The sequence below is a fragment of the Notolepis coatsorum genome (genome assembly GCF_963971535.1).
Source record: "Notolepis coatsorum genome assembly, chromosome: 4".
Taxonomy (NCBI): Eukaryota; Metazoa; Chordata; class Actinopteri; order Aulopiformes; family Paralepididae; genus Notolepis; species Notolepis coatsorum.
Genome location: NC_140168.1, coordinates 165,689,438 through 165,708,698, shown reverse-complemented (window position 1 = coordinate 165,708,698; position 19,261 = coordinate 165,689,438). Strand labels below are relative to the sequence as shown.

At 41.7% G+C, this 19,261-nt stretch overlaps 1 protein-coding gene across 1 annotated transcript in view; it reads right to left on the bottom strand.

The window, feature by feature from the left end:
* The window catches only part of amph (amphiphysin), a gene marked incomplete at both ends in the record, with an annotated part of 236,164 nt that overhangs the window by 20,184 nt on the left and 196,719 nt on the right, over positions 1-19,261 (bottom strand). Inside the window, 9 exons of the mRNA XM_084312153.1 lie at positions 2,281-2,334; positions 5,376-5,783; positions 7,311-7,352; positions 10,206-10,739; positions 12,284-12,307; positions 13,124-13,150; positions 14,480-14,563; positions 15,118-15,237; positions 18,997-19,135. Coding sequence (XP_084168279.1) covers positions 2,281-2,334; positions 5,376-5,783; positions 7,311-7,352; positions 10,206-10,739; positions 12,284-12,307; positions 13,124-13,150; positions 14,480-14,563; positions 15,118-15,237; positions 18,997-19,135 — 1,432 coding nt within the window. The remainder of the gene's footprint in view (positions 1-2,280; positions 2,335-5,375; positions 5,784-7,310; positions 7,353-10,205; positions 10,740-12,283; positions 12,308-13,123; positions 13,151-14,479; positions 14,564-15,117; positions 15,238-18,996; positions 19,136-19,261) is intronic.

The following is a 19,261-nucleotide window of genomic DNA, read 5'->3' as shown; positions in this document are numbered from 1 at the left end:
GTAATAGTGTAATAGTGTAATAGTGTGTAATAGTGTAATAGTGTAATAGTGTGTAATAGTGTAATAGTGTGTAATAGTGTAATAGTGTAATAGTGTGTAATAGTGTGTAATAGTGTAATAGTGTAATAGTGTGTAATAGTGTAATAGTGTAATAGTGTGTAATAGTGTAATAGTGTAATAGTGTAATAGTGTAATAGTGTGTAATAGTGTAATAGTGTGTAATAGTGTAATAGTGTAATAGTGTGTAATAGTGTAATAGTGTAATAGTGTGTAATAGTGTAATAGTGTGTAATAGTGTGTAATAGTGTGTAATAGTGTAATAGTGTAATAGTGTGTAATAGTGTAATAGTGTAATAGTGTGTAATAGTGTAATATTGTGTAATAGTGTAATAGTGTAATAGTGTAATAGAGTGTAATAGTGTAATAGTGTAATAGCGTGTAATAGTGTAATAGTGTAATAGTGTGTAATAGTGTAATAGTGTAATAGTGTAATAGTGTGTAATAGTGTAATAGTGTGTAATAGTGTAATAGTGTGTAATAGTGTAATAGTGTGTAATAGTATAATAGTGTAATAGTGTGTAATAGTGTGTAATAGTGTAATAGTGTAATAGTGTAATAGTGTGTAATAGTGTAATCGTGTAATAGTGTGTAATAGTGTAATAGTGTAATATTGTGTAATAGTGTAATAGTGTAATAGTGTGTAATAGTGTAATAGTGTAATAGTGTAATAGTGTAATAGCGTAATAGTGTAATAGTGTAATAGTGTGTAATAGTGTAATAGTGTAATAGTGTAATAGTGTGTAATAGTGTAATAGTGTGTAATAGTGTAATAGTGTAATAGTGTGTAATAGTGTGTAATAGTGTGTAATAGTGTAATAGTGTGTAATAGTGTAATAGTGTGTAATAGTGTAATAGTGTAATAGTGTGTAATAGTGTAATAGTGTGTAATAGTGTAATAGTGTAATAGTGTGTAATAGTGTAATAGTGTGTAATAGTGTAATAGTGTGTAATAGTGTAATAGTGTAATAGTGTGTAATAGTGTAATAGTGTAATAGTGTGTAATAGTGTAATAGTGTAATAGTGTGTAATAGTGTAATAGTATGTAATAGTGTGTAATAGTGTGTAATAGTGTAATAGTGTGTAATAGTGTAATAGTGTAATAGTGTGTAATAGTGTAATAGTGTAATCGTGTGTAATAGTGTGTAATAGTGTGTAATAGTGTAATAGTGTTATAGTGTAATAGTGTGTAATAGTGTAATAGTGTGTAATAGTGTAATAGTGTGTAATTTTGTAATAGTGTGTAATAGTGTAATAGTGTGTAATAGTGTAATAGTGTAATAGTGTGTAATAGTGTAATAGTGTAATAGTGTAATAGTGTGTAATAGTGTAATAGTGTAATAGTGTAATAGTGTGTAATAGTGTAATAGTGTAATAGTGTGTAATAGTGTAATAGTATGTAATAGTGTAATAGTGTGTAATAGTGTGTAATAGTGTAATAGTGTGTAATAGTGTAATAGTGTAATAGTGTGTAATAGTGTAATAGTGTAATAGTGTGTAATAGTGTAATAGTGTGTAATAGTGTAATAGTGTGTAATAGTGTAATAGTGTAATAGTGTGTAATAGTGTGTAATAGTGTGTAATAGTGTGTAATAGTGTGTAATAGTGTAATAGTGTGTAATAGTGTAATAGTGTGTAATAGTGTGTAATAGTGTAATAGTGTGTAATAGATCATTTAGTTTGATCTGCCACTTCTTGCACACATGGTGCCATGAGAAAGGGTGAGTATTAAATAATACAACACGAAAGGGAGTTTGTGTTATAGTTAATAAAATCACATCTGTAGTCATCTTCAAATGGTCTATGTTGACCACTCCCCCGATCCTTAGGCCGTGCCCCCTTTTTGTATCCTTTGAACCGTTTGTCATAGAGACTCGCGAGAGACCCTCTCCCCCGTTGGCCGGCGGTGCACAGGGTGTCCCCCACACTTTCACAATTTCCCCCGCGCGGAATTGTCTAGTTATTATTATTATTATTATCACTACAGAAGAGTAACTACCCCAGATGACATCGCTAGAAGCTACAGTAACTCTGGGATTTATGACTGTAGCTCCTATGACATTTCATAGTTCTGGCCTTTTTGAATGATTGCAAACATCTCGCTTGCAACTGGGAAATTATGTATTGTGCCTGTACGAAAAGATAAAGAGCTACGTTTGTCTTCTATGGCACATTTGACAACACGATAAGGAACACAGGTGGGGAATGGAGGGTGTTATTTACCAGAGCCTCGTCGACGGGGGACTCCTTCCTTTCCTCTGGAGTGGGAACAAACTCCTAAAAAAAAGAATGGATTCACATTCCAAAATATGGGGAAGGGAAGTAGGGCATGCAGCCTACTGTAGGCTATGTGTATATATGTTTTGAGGGCATATACCCTACTGTAGGCTATGTGTATATGTTTTGAGAGCATATAGCCTACTGTAGGCTATGTGTATATATGTTTTGAGAGCATATATACTGTAGGCTATAAGCATGTACATTTAGGGCATGTAGCCTACTGTTGGCTATGTCTATGTGTAGACTATATGCTTTTTGAGGGCATCCTACTGTATGCTATGTATATATGTTTTTGAGGGCATGTAGTCTACTGTAAGCTATGTGTATGTTCTTTCAGGGCATATAGCCTACTGTAGGCTATTATATGTTTCTTGGGAATTGATGCATTTGCGTACATATTATTCTCAATTCACATTTTTGTTTAATACATTATGTCAATAGTTCTTCAACTCACAGCTCAAAGAGGTTATACCTATATGCACAAATAGCTTGAATGAGGCTCCAACTCACAAAAGACACTGGGTCATAATGTGATTTTAGGAATTCACTTGAAATTATTGTATATTACCATTACTGGTGGGGCTGCCTCGCTGGGAGATGGAGTCTTAGCTTCTTCAGCAGGGGGGATCTGCTTTCAAAAAGAGGTGAATGCACCCTACTGTGTTAGCCAGGCAAAGGTTTTACCGTCAAGCAAAGGGTTGGATGACAGGGAGGATGGTTGGATGACGGGGAGGATGGTTGGATGACGGGGAGGATGGTTGGATGACGGGGTGGATGGTTGGATGACGGGGTGGATGGTTGGATGCCGGGGAGGATGGTTGGATGATGGTGAGGACGGTTGGATGACGGGGAGGATGGTTGGATGACGGGGATGGTTGGATGACGGGGTGGATGGTTGGATGATGGGGAGGATGGTTGGATGACGGGGAGGATGGTTGGATGATGGGAGGACGGTTGGATGACGGGAGGATGGCTGGATGACGGGGAGGATGGTTGGATGATGGGGAGGATGGCTGGATGACGGGGAGGATGGTTGGATGACGGGGAGGACAGTTGGATGACGGGAGGACGGTTGGATGACGGGAGGATGGCTGGATGACGGGGAGGATGGCTGGATGACGGAGAGGATGGCTGGATGACAGGGAGGATGACGGGGAGGATGGCTGGATGACAGGGGGATGGTTGGATGATGGTTGGATGACGGGGAGGATGGTTGGATGACGGGGGGATGGTTGGATGATGGTTGGATGACGGGGGAACCTACCTCAGTGGGTTTAGCCTCCTCAGAGTCAGCAAACTCAACTGGAGACGCCACAGTGGACTGAACCAAGAGGAGGTTGGAAAGAAAACGTTCTCAAATCAGTAACAGTGTAGAGGAATTTATCACGAGTAAGGATGTTTATTTAGCTAAAACAGAGTATCAAAGTAAGATAAAGAGTTATTGCTGGATGACTCCAGGAGTGACGAGGCCTAGTATCCCTCCAAAGAGCTCTAGAATCCAGTAAAACCTAGTCTTCATAGTAGAGAGAAAGGGATTATGGGTAGCTCGGGTTAGGTATCGGGTTGGAGGGGGGCCAGGAGGGGGGAGTTAGAAGGGGGAAGGGGGAATGGTATCAGGTGAGAGACAAAGGGTGGATGAATGGGGGAGGGCAGACAGATTGGAGAGGTGTGGGGTGAGTAACAAGAATGGGGGGGGGGGGCGGGGTTGGGTTGGAACATGACTGGGAGATTGTTTGAGGGGGGGGTCATTATTCCACAACAGCAATGCAAGGCATACAAATATGATGGATTATGGTGTAATATAACTGTACCTGAGCCATTATACACTTTTATAACAGGTTAATAATAAAATAAAATTATATGTCTCTTAATTAAATTATACAAAATGTCACCCTTCATAGCATACATAATTTAGCCTGGTTATTGACATTATAAGCCACTATTCATGCTAATAACCACACGTAATATTACGGCTTATATATATTACCATTATAATATAAAAAAAATTCAAGTCACAATCACTACAAAGAGGAAAGTGTCCAATTTCACTATTGTAGAGCTGTAAACAGAAGGAATATTGCTGTCACGTGGACGGGTATGGAATGCAACACACACACACACACACACACACACACACAAACACACACACACAAACACACACACACACACACACACACATTCCACATAAATCATCATTGAAAACAATACTTTGTAAACTGATGAATTTGAAAAGGTTTAATTTAATTGTAATTTCCCACTTTCCAATAGCCACTATCCAAAAAAGCTAAATTAAATATGTTTTTGCTAATCTTTCTACACAAGTCATTCTGTTTAAATTGCTATATAAAAGTGAAATAGTGCTATTGATGGATAATAAACTATAATAGTACATTCAAATACAACGCAAAGTAACGTTTTTGTCAATTGAAAGACGCAAACCGAGACCAAACTCTCAAACACAGTTATCAACTTTCAAACTCAAGCATGTCTCCACACCAGTTATCAACTTTCAAACTCAAGCATGTCTCCACACCAGTTATCAACTTTCAAATTGTCTTCATGTTGTATCTGAACATACAGTAATATCACAAAGAAAAGACAAGAAGATGATGATGATGATGATAATTATGATGGTGATGATGATGATGATGATGAGGGTGATGATGATGATGATGATGATGATGAGGGTGATGATGATGATGATGATGATGATGATGATGATGATGATGATGATGATGATGATGATGATGTTGATAATAATAATATATATCAAAAGCAATCATGTTGAGGATGATGACGACAATGATAGTGGTGCAAAATGTGATGACCTCGCCCCGTGATGCGGATGTGATGAGCGTGCCCCGTGATGTGATGACCTTGCCCCGTGATGCGGATGTGATGAGCGTGCCCCGTGATGTGATGACCTCGCCCCGTGATGCGGATGTGATGAGCGCGCCCCGTGATGTGATGACCTCGCCCCGTGATGCGGATGCGATGACCATGCTATGCGATGAAGAGACAACAAGGCTCTCACTCACAGCGGGCTTCTCCTCTTCGGGGCTGGAGCTGCTGGAGGCCGCGTCTGCCTCACTGGTGGGGGGAGAAAAGGGCTCATCCTGGGCCTCCCCAGTAGGGGGAGAGGAGGGCTCTTCCTGGGTCTCCTCTTGGGCCTCCCCAGCCGGGGGAGCAGAGGGCTTCTCCTGGAACTCCCCAGTGTGGGGAGCAGAGGGATTCTCCTGGGTCTCCTCCTGGAACTCCCCAGTGGGGGGAGCAGAGGGCTTCTCCTGGAACTCCCCAGTGGGGGGAGCAGAGGGCTTCTCTTGGGTCTCCTCCTGGACCTCCCGAGGATCGGGCCCTGCCCCAGGGGCTGCCTCTGTCTCTGGGGCCCCTGGAGCCTCAGGGGCCTTAGCCGTCTCAGATGGTCCAGAAGCAATGCCGGCATCGTTCTTTCATCAAACACAGGCAAGGCAAGACGGCGGTCAACCCACTAATAATACAGTGGTTCCCAAAGTAGGGGCACGACCTCCTAGTGGGGCGCGGATGTACTGCAATATTATTTATTTAATAATAATGCATAATATTAATTTAGCCTACCGAAACTGAATAACGCCAATGTCACCCAAAATGAACTGACTGGCATGGATTATTCTTTATATACAGAGCACATTCAGAAGCCTAAGTACATTTAGCCACAAATGGTGGGCAATTATTAGGATAATTAATTATTATTATTTGAATGCAAATAAATCTCCTATCCTACTGTAGACATACAGCTAAATTTTTTATTAGACCTAATTATTTCACAGTGGCACAGGATCATTGGCCAATCTTTTGTTAATACAAAAATAAATATACACATATATATAATTGTGTCTTTGTGCCTTGTTATGTTAATCTTGTCTTGTTAGTAGTAGAGGAAATGGCATTTGTGTAGCCTAAAATGTATTCTAGCCTACATGTACATCTAGGTGGGGACCAGGTTAGGTGGGGCTCGGAAATATTTCCAACTGCCCAAGTGGGGCCTGAATGAAAAAAGTTTGGGAACCACTGCACTAATATATTATATAACTACTTTAATAGTTGTGCACACATTCATTGATTGAGATGGTTGACAGCTATTGAGAGTAAATTAGTTTGAATACGGTGTCAGTGATGTCATCAGGGACATTGAATACTTGTATTGTGTTGATTACAGGATGCAGATGAAAAACAGGGACTGCTACCCTATCATTTCATTGACCTGTAATTAATGCAAACACAACACAACATGTCCCCAATGACATCACTGGTGACCATATTCAAACTAATTTACTCTCAATAACTGTCATAACTAAATTAATGTGTGCAAAGCTGTTTCGTTTTTGGATGGTTGTGAGATTATGTGCAAAATAAATCAGCATTGTTTTTGATGAATTGCTCCTTTATCCGGAACTTGATGCAGCCAATAACATTTTCAGTAAGGGAAAAATAACTAAACCATGGCGACATAACAAAGTATGTGACTTTTTTTGTAAAACAAGTTTGATTCAAGTATGAATCGAATACAAATTCATTACAAAACAAAAAAAAGAAAAATAACATTTACATACAAACGAAATACAAGCAGAAATTAAAACAATGATAAAGTATAAATTAACTCATTAAAATGAACAATTAAAGCAAATTACACATAACAGGGACAGATGGAAAGCATAGCATATAATAGTTAAACATATTATAGTGATATAATCCGTTAAAAAAAAAAGATAAATACACTAACCTTCTTACTGTCCTCTACAGTCATGCACTTTTCCTAATATACTAACGCGACACTGTAGCACTCAAGTTTGAACCCTTTAATGAACATTGTTACTCAGCTGATAAGGTTGTACCCTTCCTGCTGACTTGTCGTACAAAACCTGTAAATTGCTTTGGATGAAAGCGTCAGCTAAAAGACTAAATATAAATGTAAATGTAAATGTTTAGTAACTCACCATCTTGTCAAAATCTGCGAAAAATGATGGGGCAGATGTGTCCTTCAGAGAGGAGCGCAGATAACAAAGACAAAAATGGAAAGGAAAGGTTACAAATAGCACATCACCCCCCCCCCCCCTTCACACACACACACACACACACACACACACACACACACACACACACACACACACACACACACACACACACACACACACACACACACACACACACACACACACACACACACACACACACACACACACACACACACACACACACACACACACACACACACACACACACACACACACACACACACACACACACACTGGGTATACTAAATAACATAGTACTTAAAGGTACATGCCAACATTTTGGGAAATCTATCTGGCTGCACGTTAGCCTAGCTTAGCACAATGAGTGGAAGCGGACAGTGCCGGTTAGCCTAGGCATTGTCCAACTAACACCTCTCCCGAAGGTTAACCGGCACTGTCCGCTTCCATTCATTGTGCTGAGCTAGGCTAACGTGCAGCCAGATAGCTTTCTATTGAGCGCACAGAGAGGAAACTGGTATCTATCTTCTTGTCTCTCTCTGGAGAAGACGGTAAGCTAATTTCCCCAAATGTTGGCGTGTTCCTTTAACAGCGAGGGGATTGATGGTGTATAATCATATCTAACGAAATATGCAGTATATCACTATAACATATATCTCAATACAGAGGGAAGTAAAGCAAGTAACATTCAATTATTTATATTATATCACTGCTCACTGCAACCAGCTCCCCTTTATCTTTTCCAACTAGCTAACTAACTTCCAACTTGTCAACGCTCTGTCACCACCGTTTTCTGTTTGTCATAGCAAGATAAACTAAAGCAGGTGGAACATGCAGTCATTTTGCAAACAGCGTTATTAGACTTCCACGACTGTCTGGGAAACAGTAATTGCACTTAGGGGACTATCCTGGTGAAATCAAATTAAATTATTAATTATTGGTTTATAATGTCATAGAAATGTCAAGCATAATGCGCACAAGCTACTGTAACAGTTAGTGACCAAACATGTGACTTTTGATCGCTTCAGCAATACTGCAGCTACAAATGCAAAGTTCTGTATAGACTCATTACCTGCGAAAATCCGTTAAACGCATTGTTGGTGACCTAAATCGAACCACAGAGACACAAATTAGCAAGTCAAGCCTTTCTGCAAGATTAGTTTTACAAATGTGTTATAAAATGAGATTAACAGCGTGGCATGGACAATGGTGAAGCAAGCAGAAGGAGAGAGAGAGAGAGAGGAGTGGGGCTAGGGTTCTGTGGAGCTGCAGGGTCTAGGTGGGGTTGCGGGACAGCAGGTTTAATTGTTCTTCTGTTGTTCAATATGCAGGCGGGTAAAAGAACAAAGGATAGGGAATTGTGTTTGCTCTGGTCTAATCTATGCTACTCTACTACGTAGACAAGGGGAGGAAGTCAGGTACCTCGTCCTTCTCTGTATCTATCTCTTGGTACAACTTCCCGTATCGCCGGTTTGCGTCCTCATCTTCGGACATGTCAGAGTTTTCAGGCTCTCTGTGAGGTCTGAGGGCGATCCTGTCCTTCACAGCTCCCTCACAGGCCCCTACGCCGGTGAAGGAGGCAAAGTCTCCAGGCTTCTCCAGAGTAAAGGAGCCACTGCTGCCGCTAACGTCCTGCCAGGATCCAGTGTCGGTCACAGCTGCTCTAGTCTCTGCAGAGGGCGCTCCTAAACCATTGGGGAAAGGGTCTGCTCCCCACCCCGTCCCTCCTTCCTCGGTCATCTGAGTGAAGGGATCTGTGGCAAAACCACCCACTATCCCACCATCTCCCTGGGTTTGAGCAAAGCAATCTGATTCAAACCCGCCTGCACCCTTCGTTTCTGCAAAAGGATCTTTCTCAAATCCACCTCCTCCCTGAGTTTCAGCGAAAGGATCTGATGTAAATCCAGTTTCCCCACTTGTCCCCTGACTTTCTGCAAAAGGATCTTTCTCAAACCCCCCTCCTCCCTGACTTTCTGCAAAGGGATCTTTCTCAAACCCCTCTCCTCCCTGACTTTCTGCAAAGGGATCTTCCTCAAACCCCCCTCCTCCCCGACTTTCTGCAAAGGGATCTTCCTCAAACCCCCCTCCTCCCCGACTTTCGGCAAAGGGATCATTCTCAAACCCCCCTCCTCCCTGACTTTCTGCAAAGGGATCATTCTCAAACCCCCCTCCTCCCTGACTTTCTGCAAAGGGATCTTCCTCAAACCCCCCTCCTCCCCGACTTTCTGCAAAGGGATCTTCCTCAAACCCCCCTCCTCCCCGACTTTCTGCAAAGGGGTCCATATCTTTTTCCTGTGATTCAGCAAAAGGATCTGATGTAAATCCACTTTCCCTGCTTGTCCCTTGACTTTCTGCAAATGGGTCTGATGCAAATCCACCTCCCCCGTGAGTTTCTGCAAAAGGATCTTTGTCAAATAGCCCTCCACCCTGCGGTTCAGCAAGGGGATCTGATATAAGTCCACCTCCCCCACATGTCCCGTGAGTTTCTGCAAAAGGATCAGATGTAAACTTCTCATGGGTGTCTCCAAAAGGGTCAGATGTGAAACCTGCGGTGCCCTGTAGTCCAGCTGTCCCTTGTTGAGCTACAGGGTGGTTATTTGTGTCCTGAAACAGGTCCGTACTGCTTAGCGGCTCTGTCGCACCCTGCTGTGGAGGTGCCATGGGTTCAGCGGGAGCTCGTTCTGTTGTGTGACACCAATCGGTTGCAAAGGCCTCACATCCGGATCCTGCATCGCTTGCTGGGCCGGTCTGCTCCTGTGATTGGCCGGCCCCAACACCAGACACCCAATACGCCAAGTCTCCTTGGCCACTGCTCATCAGCACATTGTCTTCAGATGCGAGTTCATCGTCAGCACTGGCCCAACCACCGCCCTGGCCTGTGTCACCCCACTCCTCAGCCGTCTCATACTCAGAGTCCTCGATCTCCTGGCCATGCTCGTTGGTGAATCTCAGTCCTGGTGTAGACTTCCGACGATCCTCCCAACCTGCCTCACCTTCCCCTGAATCTACCTTCCCCGTGCAATCCGTCCCTGCACCTTCCTCCCAGCATTTCTCTGCCCTGGATGACCTCTGCCCTAGCACCTGCTGTGTAACTTGGGCAATGCTCTCTGCAGAAGAATCAAAGTTGGGGTAAGACCGGGGGTTCGGTTCCTGGCCGCTAACCTCGTCTCCGGCAGTCGCCACTTCCTCGCTCTCCTGCGGCTCTGCGGCCGCATCCCTAGCATCCACGCCCCAGCCTTCTGCTGCCGGCCATCCCTGAGCTCCGTCCTCCCCCGCTGCGGGGGACTCGCCAAGGGCTCCCTCGGGGGCTGCTGCAGAGGCAGAGTCTCCGTTTGCCGCGGCTGAGCCGAAATCAGCGGACCAGTCGGCGACGAAGCCAGCGTCTGCGCCCTGCTTAGGGAACTCAGGGTTAAAGTTGGCAGCATTTGGGGCTTGGCCACCGCCACCTTCCTCAACACCCACAGTACTCAGAGACCCAGAGTCCGGCTGGATGGCCGGTGCATGGAGGTGAAATGAAGAAGAGCATAGGAGTGTTTATTGTGTTAGATAACACAGTAACAAATCAACAGGTATGAATTAAATGTATAAAATGTGTGATGACTGCGGGTTGTGGCAAATTAATCGCGTGCCGTGACAGAGACGGTGTGTATATATACATTTACGTTGCGGTGCTACATGAAAAGTCCTGAGAGGTGAAAGGTGAGACCAAAGTTCACAGACGTTCTTAACCTCTTAAGCCCGAGGGGTCTGGTACTGGACCCACAATAACATCATGCCATAAATCCATCTCTACAGAATGTATGAATTAATGTTGCGTTTCTTTTTCAAATGTAGCCAAGAGTAAAGACCCTAACCCTGTCAAAACAGCAGTCAAAGTGTATATTTTCAGCATTACGTTTGTTTACCAATGATTTGAACTGTTATTAGTGAAATATAAGATTATAGAAATCTCAGGGCATTGAGTCGGAAACTGGTGCATATTGACGGGAGGAAGTGGCGCAGCCAAAAGTGAGTGTAGTCTTTTGAAGGAAGAGACCCAGGGCTTTCGATGGGCTTTCGAATTTCAAAAAACTACACTACCCAGCTCACTACCCAGCCCCTGTCAATCATCTGACTTCTGGATAAACTTCTTTATTTCTCGTATTTTTCGGGATTATCTCCCACAAACCTGAACGATATTGCCATAAAACAGAATGCAGGTAGTTTCTCTACCTTTCTGTAAACGTCTAGCAAAAAATTTTGTTGCAATCTGATGAAAAATGGCGGAGATATTTACATTATAAAAAAGTAACTGTACTTACAGTAGATTTCATTCATGGTTTGTGAATCACGTCTGGTGATACTAAATCCAGATTGAACTCTGCCATTGAAAAGAGGAGATTTGGCCCGATCCATAGATATGCGACATGGCCATAATAAGGTCATTTATAGGCCTTATATTCAATATTCTATAATCATATTTCAAATAGCATGTGTCCGGATGGCAGAATTCAGTACTGTATCTACAAAACCTTCTCTTTAATCATCTTCCCTTTATTCATTTGCTTAGAACTTTTGTACATGTGATCTCAGGAAGGTGCTGAATGAGCTGAATTGTTCATGTCTGGTAAATTTTAGCATGGAGTTATTCACTGTCAAAGATTACAAAAAGAAAAAAAGAAAGAAATTGAATTGATATTCTCCTTTGGTTCATTACAATTTACTCACGCCTAGTAAGAGACACAATATTTCTGACACTAGGAATACATTCCCTGGGATCCATAGATGTCCCTATGTACCAAGAACATGCAAATGGACATTCTAGAAGTGTATTTTAGGCTGATCTTTTTTAGAAAATAGGGCTAGGGCTTAAGAGGTAAGCAAACAGTTTTTGTGATTGTAATATTGGTAAACTATCGCAAGCTGAAAAAGAGTCATGCATCCTGAAGTTTACTTACAGGCTGTGCTGGCTCAGTGCTTGCCTAAAAGGAAAAAAACAAAACAATACGAATTTTACAGGAAAATACATTCCAAGCAAACTCAGACTAAACCTTTACAGTGGCACATTGCTTTACCTACAATCATCTTACATACATTTATATTAGGGATGCTCGATATTGGCTTTTTTACCGATAACGATATACCGATATTGTCCAACTCTTAATTTCCGATACCGATATCAACCGATACCGATATATGCAGGGTTTCCCTTCGCCAAAAAACGGAATAATTTCAGGTAATTAACATTACATATCTCTTGTCGTGTAATTAACACAACATTATGCATACTTTGACAATAAATAAAATAATAATTTGTTCTTACTTGCTTGCCTGGGTAAATAAAGGTTAAATAAATGTAAAAAATAAAAAAATAAAAATTTTAACCGATACCGATATTTTCCGATATCACATTTTTATGCCAATATCGGTAGGCCGATAATATCGGACATCCCTAGTTTATATGTTAAGGTGAGAAAAACAAGTTAATTATGTTGTTAATTAAACATGCCAGTGAATTTGAAATACCCAATACCACGTCAACATACTCTGCTGTTGCCATGGTATTGAAAATTGACATCTGGCATTTTACCGTTGCTGTTTGCTTTTAATAGAAAGCAAATACAGAGGTCTTAGCAACTGCTAAGCACAAGATAATTAAACTTCTGTTGTTGGACCACACCACAACATCCACCACTTTCTAATACAACTAGAACTCAATCAGAGAATGATATGTGAGATACGTGAATCATTCAAATGAGCGGTATTTCCCTTTAAGTCTAGCACATAACTTTACTTACCGACCACATATCCCAAGGTACTGCTGTCTGAAGGGGCAAAGTAAACACGATTATTACATGGCGTTTTCACATTCGCCGAAATGCTTGCTTGTGATTGGTCAATAGCGCTCGTCAGAGGTCCGATATTACTCGATAACGGACCTCTGTGGAACAATAATGACCGCTGTGCGCAGCTGTTCACAATCAAGGCCACTGACACACTGCATCAGTGCAGCCAATCAGACACACCTGCTGGCTGCACTGACAGCGGAGTGTGTGTGACGATGACAGCGGAGCCAGAACAGAACTGCGTCTGCATTTGATCTCGTCTTGTCGATGTAAAATGAATTATGTATATTGTTAGTAAGTTAGCCATGTAATAAGCGGGATAATGTATAGCTATACTCGATCATTAGGGCGGCTACGTGGCGCAGTGGGCAAGGCGCTCGCAACGAATGCTGGAGACTAGGCTCGAACAGGATGCCTCCTGTTCCAGCCCCGCTCTCCACATTGCTTTCAGTTTAGCTGGTCGTCCACAGTAATACACATTGGCCGTATTACGGGGAGGGAAACTGAAGGGTGGGGATTGGGCGTTGTGGACAGCGACTCCTACAGGTCGGTTGGTGCGCCTGCGCAGTAGAATCAAGAAGCGACGGGGGCGGGGCCCCTCCAAAGCCCAGACCCCCGACGCTGAAAGATCGAGCCGCGCAGGTGAAAAGATGCAACGGCTGTTACCTCGAGTATCGGAGGGGACTCGTGCTATGTATGACTTAGTCCACATTGCAGCCGGCTTGTGGGAGGCAAGAAACAACGTTCAAAGACAGGGGAGGGTTGAATTGGACGATATGAAAATTGGGATGGGAGAAAAATAGAAAATGGGAGAAAAAGTGGATAAAAAAAAAAGCTATACTCGATCATTGTCGCAAAATAATTGACCTTCACTGACGTTTAAAACACCTCGGCGCTGCGCCTCGGTATTTTAAACTCTGTGTCGGTCAATTATTTTGCGACAATGACCACATAGCTATACATTATCCCTTACTTAATCACCATTCATATATATCACTCATATATCATACATTTGTCATTGAGAAATAACTGTATATTTCGACTGCAGTCTCTTTACTATGGAAGTCCTTTGCTATGATTGTCTTGAGCACATGCTGTGCTTGTCCCAATTCAGCTGTTCTTATAAACTAAGATAATAAAACCAGATAGTCTTATGACATGCAGTTTGTAGGAATAATTTGTAAGATAGTATGATCATCTTGTGACCAACCCAATACATTTGACATGTGTGCTAAAACAAGTGATACAGCCTAGAATAGATTTAGTTGTAAGCGCTACAATGTGCATGCTCATTGAGCTGAATAGGACCTGTGGCACGGGTGATACACTCTCGTCTGGTTGGAATGCATCGAAGTCCATGTCAAGGAGAGATTCTCCTGGTCTTTCATTGGGCTGTGGATTAAAAAATACCCATGTTACGTTACAGCATTCTGCACAGTTATGCAATGCCTATTAATTCAAGATGAAGATAGTAATACATTTTATTTATGTAGTTTTTCATTTGTGAAATAAATAGGATTTGTGGTGAAACTGATTGTAACACTGGACGGTGTGTCTCTTTGCCAGTCATATTATGAGGTGTCAGGTGTGTCAGGTGATGTCATTCAGTTCATAATCATTCTTTCAACGTTCCAATTGAACATCCCTGTAACAATGGAAGTCACTGTGACAATGGAACCTCCCTGTAACAATTGAACCTCCCTGTAACAATGTAAGTCACTGTGACAATGGAACCTCCCTGTGACAATTGAACCTCCCTGTAACAATGGAAGTCACTGTGACAATGGAACCTTCCTGTAACAATTGAACCTCCCTGTAACAATGGAAGTCACTGTGACAATGGAACCTCCCTGTAACAATGGAACGTCCCTGTAGCAATGGAGAGTTGGTGTCCTGGTGCATCACATTCACGCTCCAAGTAATTCAGAGCGACTTGAGTCACAGACCTGTGATGGTGACGGTGCTGGTAGGAAGTCGAAGCCAAACAGGTCGATGATCTGCTCCTGCGCCACTTCCTTCGTGGGCGTGGCCTTGAATGGTGGGGGCACCGGTGGACCCTTTTTGAGCTGGACAAAGAGGGGGGCATTCGTTACTGGGTAAACTGTATGGGTGGCACTGGCAACATACCCCCCACCCCCCCAAGCCCTAGGAGAACTGGTTTACACCAGATCTATCAGGTTGACTGAAAGTCTATTAGTTGAGAAATCTAAATGAGTCTGCTATATTACTCTCTACTCTACTAAAAGGGATCTATGTGCTGTATCTACACACTAAAAGACAATAAGAGGGAAGACACACCATAGGGATGTTGAGTCAAATGGCACCTGTGGCTTCGTGAGTGTGTCAAAAGTGTGAGTAACAATGTCTGGTGAATGAAACTAGATACCTAGAGAAATGGGCAGGATTTTCTCACTGATCACTTGTCAGATCAGGACATCAGAATTGATGAATGTGGAGATTGTGTTTTCCAAGGGAAGGTGGGAGACATTCTATCGTTGTGCTCGGTTGCTCTTAACTAGCTACAGTTAGCTGTTACATCTAAGACCAGTGGTGGAAAGTAACTAAGTATTTTTACTGGAGTACAATTTCGAGCGACTTGTACTTTACGTGAGTATTTTCATTTTAGGGAACTTTATACTTTTATTGTACTTTTTACTCCACTGCATTTATCTGAAGCCATCAGTTGCTAGTTACTTTGAAGAAAAATATTTTGCATAGAAAACATGGCAAGAATGTATGAAGATTATATACTTTCACATTTGAAGCTTCAACTTCAAGAGGACATAATCAGAGCAGCATGACTGGACCACATACCACTTTAACATGACCTATGGAGGTCAATGGATCGAGGATTGATTGCTCCCAAGCTCTGGAATACACACACGCATACATTCAATAGCAAATACTATTCTACTTTTATAATTTGAATGGAGGACTTATTTTGATTTGATTTGATATTTTTTATTTTCGTGTCTTACATACAGATGTATGCCCAGCCCATATGGGCTTACAAGACACATAACAATAAGTATATAATAATATACTTTACCAATTACTTAACAAATGACATAGACCAAGATGGCCATAAAAAAAATACAAGAAAATACAATAAAACGTAATATAACACAAGCTGTACTCAATGTAAATAAACAGAAAAACAAGGTGAATTCAAATACTTATACTTTTTGCAGAGTACACATTTATCTGGGTATTTCTACTTTTACTTAAGTAAAGGATCTGTTTACTTCTTCCACCACTGTCTAAGACCACTACCATCCTCGAGTTGTTTGAATAAACGACATGTTAGCGAGCAGTATTGGGCATAAATGTGTCCAAAGAGATGCAGTGTATCACACTGTATCATAATCTCAAATGCATTTCATGAAAAACAGTGAAGACTAAAACAGCGGGGGGACACTACAGTTTGACACTGATAAGCAGGACCACTGTACATTTCTGCAAGCCAAACGTGACATGGTTACTTACCAAGGCACAACAGAAAGAAAATGGAAAAGTTCGGGGGAAAGGGGAAAGATAAAAGCCAGGGGAGGTCAACATGAGAAAAGACTCAAAATGCTTCCAGGAAAAGCATTTACTTGGTAAGTAGCATATGTTATTGGTCTACGTGAAAACAATGAAAAAAAGACCTTCAAAGCTGAAGGGCGGACGGGACACTAACGACACAACACGAATGACAACGTTCTGGTGGTGTGTGACCAGAGTAGTCATGATACCACACTTTCTGCCACAATTTTACTTAAAGCTACTATGTTGAGCATTTTTTATCATCAATATATTATTGTCAAATACATTTAGATTGCTTGGTATAAATACTGTAAAACAATTAGAGTAAGTAGTAGCCTATAGCCGAAATTAAGACACTTCCCATGAAAGAGGATCTCACCGTCGTCACGGCAGCAGTGTAATGGCAAAGAATCTCCATAACAAATTTGCATACTGCTTATATAATTGATGAATTACCTTACATTGTAATTATTCCGTTTAAAGGGGAACTATTTTACTATTTCTTTCACTATTTTAGCACTTTTACACAATTCCTGTGAGTCTATGGAACACCTCTGTACGCTTTTTTTCCAAAAAAATCATTGTTTTGTATTTCTAATCAAGTACTCAAAAACAGCATTTTTCTACCTCAAGATCTTAAGCCGTTTTGAGGCTGGGCTCCAACCACTGTGTGGCCTGGTGCCAACTGCCACACCAACTGCCACATTATTATGCAGCTGAGAAATCTCTGACATCACAGATATGCAAATTTTCAGATGACTCAGTTCAGTGAGGGTGAATATTGTGAGAAGAGAATTGGAAGAATGCGCCAATATGAGAATTAGAGACATAGATCCTATTAATATAAGTCCACATAGCTAGGAAACAATGCTAAACACTGAAAAAGGCCATTTATAAGATAGTTCCCCTTTAAATAACGAAAAGCAATCCAGCTGAATTCCCGCCGAATCTCCCCGGCCCCAGACACATGCAATTCTATCAACGTCAAAGTTAATTTCACAGTGACATATTGATGTAAAAATTCAACACATTGCTGCTTTAACAGAAAATAGACAATGGCACAGAACGGCAAAAACAACATTCATACATACAGTCTAAACGTAAACATTTTAAAGCAAGTTTTAACAAACTTGCACAAACATTTAAAGCTCAAGCCTTCTGCCCATGTGAAGGAAAGCCATAATTAGAGATCTTTATAAAGCCATAATTAGAGATTGTCCAAATTATATTAGTTCTTTATTGGAATGGACCACTGGACCGTGTCGTACACAATCCAGTGGTTGTCTTACACTTAGAGTGCCTAGAGTTTGTACTGCACTTGATCCAGTGATTGTCTTACACTTAGAGTGCCTAGAGTTTGTACTGAACTTGGTAGATCTTCTTTTGGCTTCTCTGCCCCTACCTCATATATGTATATGTAATTGTTTTTAAATGATTACCTCTGTTTAAATTTGTTTTGCTATATAAAAAAAAAATTAAACATATTTAAATGTGGTCTTAATTATTCTGATTGTCTGATGTCTTTATATTTATGAACGCAGTGTGACACTTGTGAATATAACATCTCGACGACACTGTAAATGAGTTTAACTACTCAGTGTATTTATCGATTATAAATAAAGAATGAATGAATGTCTGGACACACATGGGCATTAGGGACTCCACCGCTATACACCGAAAATCAAAGCTAAACGACCCAAATCAAAGAGGTTAGCCACGTCACAAGACAATATCTGACTCTCAATGTCGACTAAGCACGTCACAACGAGCAGCTGTCTACCACAACAGATGGCCGGCGTTCCATGTTCACTCACCATCATAACAAACAAGAAAAGAGCGCAGCAGAGAGAAATAGCCATGAAAGATTAATGTAAGGTTAATGACAAATAGACCCCCCCCCCCAAACCACTTCCAGGTGCCGAGTGGCTTCCGATCTGATTTGAGGCAATCAGGCCACGGTTGATTTCATTAGTCGGTCATTAGTTTAACAGGACATTTATCTCAGCCTCTGAACAGGTCGGAATTTTACGTCATAAACTAGGCTACGTTTGAACTTACACACACACAGCTGCTGCTACAGGAGGCAGGAGCATGTGTGGGAAACAAGACAGGCACACACAGAAACAAACACTCCTTGTTTGAATCAGAATAATACGTTCAGTATTAATATAACTCTTATTGTAAATCTTAAGAAACTAAATACTGAATGGCATGCTTTTTATTTCTTCTTTCTAACAGCCTTAAGGTAGGGTAGGTTCCAGATCTGGTACCATCCAATGGGCTATAATAATAACAAGTACCTGTGATGGGGATTTGGGCCTTGGTGGCAAGGGAGAGGCGGGTCGAAGCATGTGGTTGGAGCTGGTATCTGGACTGTCCGGTGGACTGTCATCGTCCGGAGGCGAGGGGGTCCTGGCGAGCCGCAGCGGTCCTGAATCGCTGTGGTGGGGAACGGGCAACTCGGTTAATAACGGTAAAAACACATTGGAAGGGTTACGGCACGGTGGTGTAGTGGTTAACACTGTCGCCTCACAGCTAGAAGGTCCTGGGATCGATTCCCGCTTG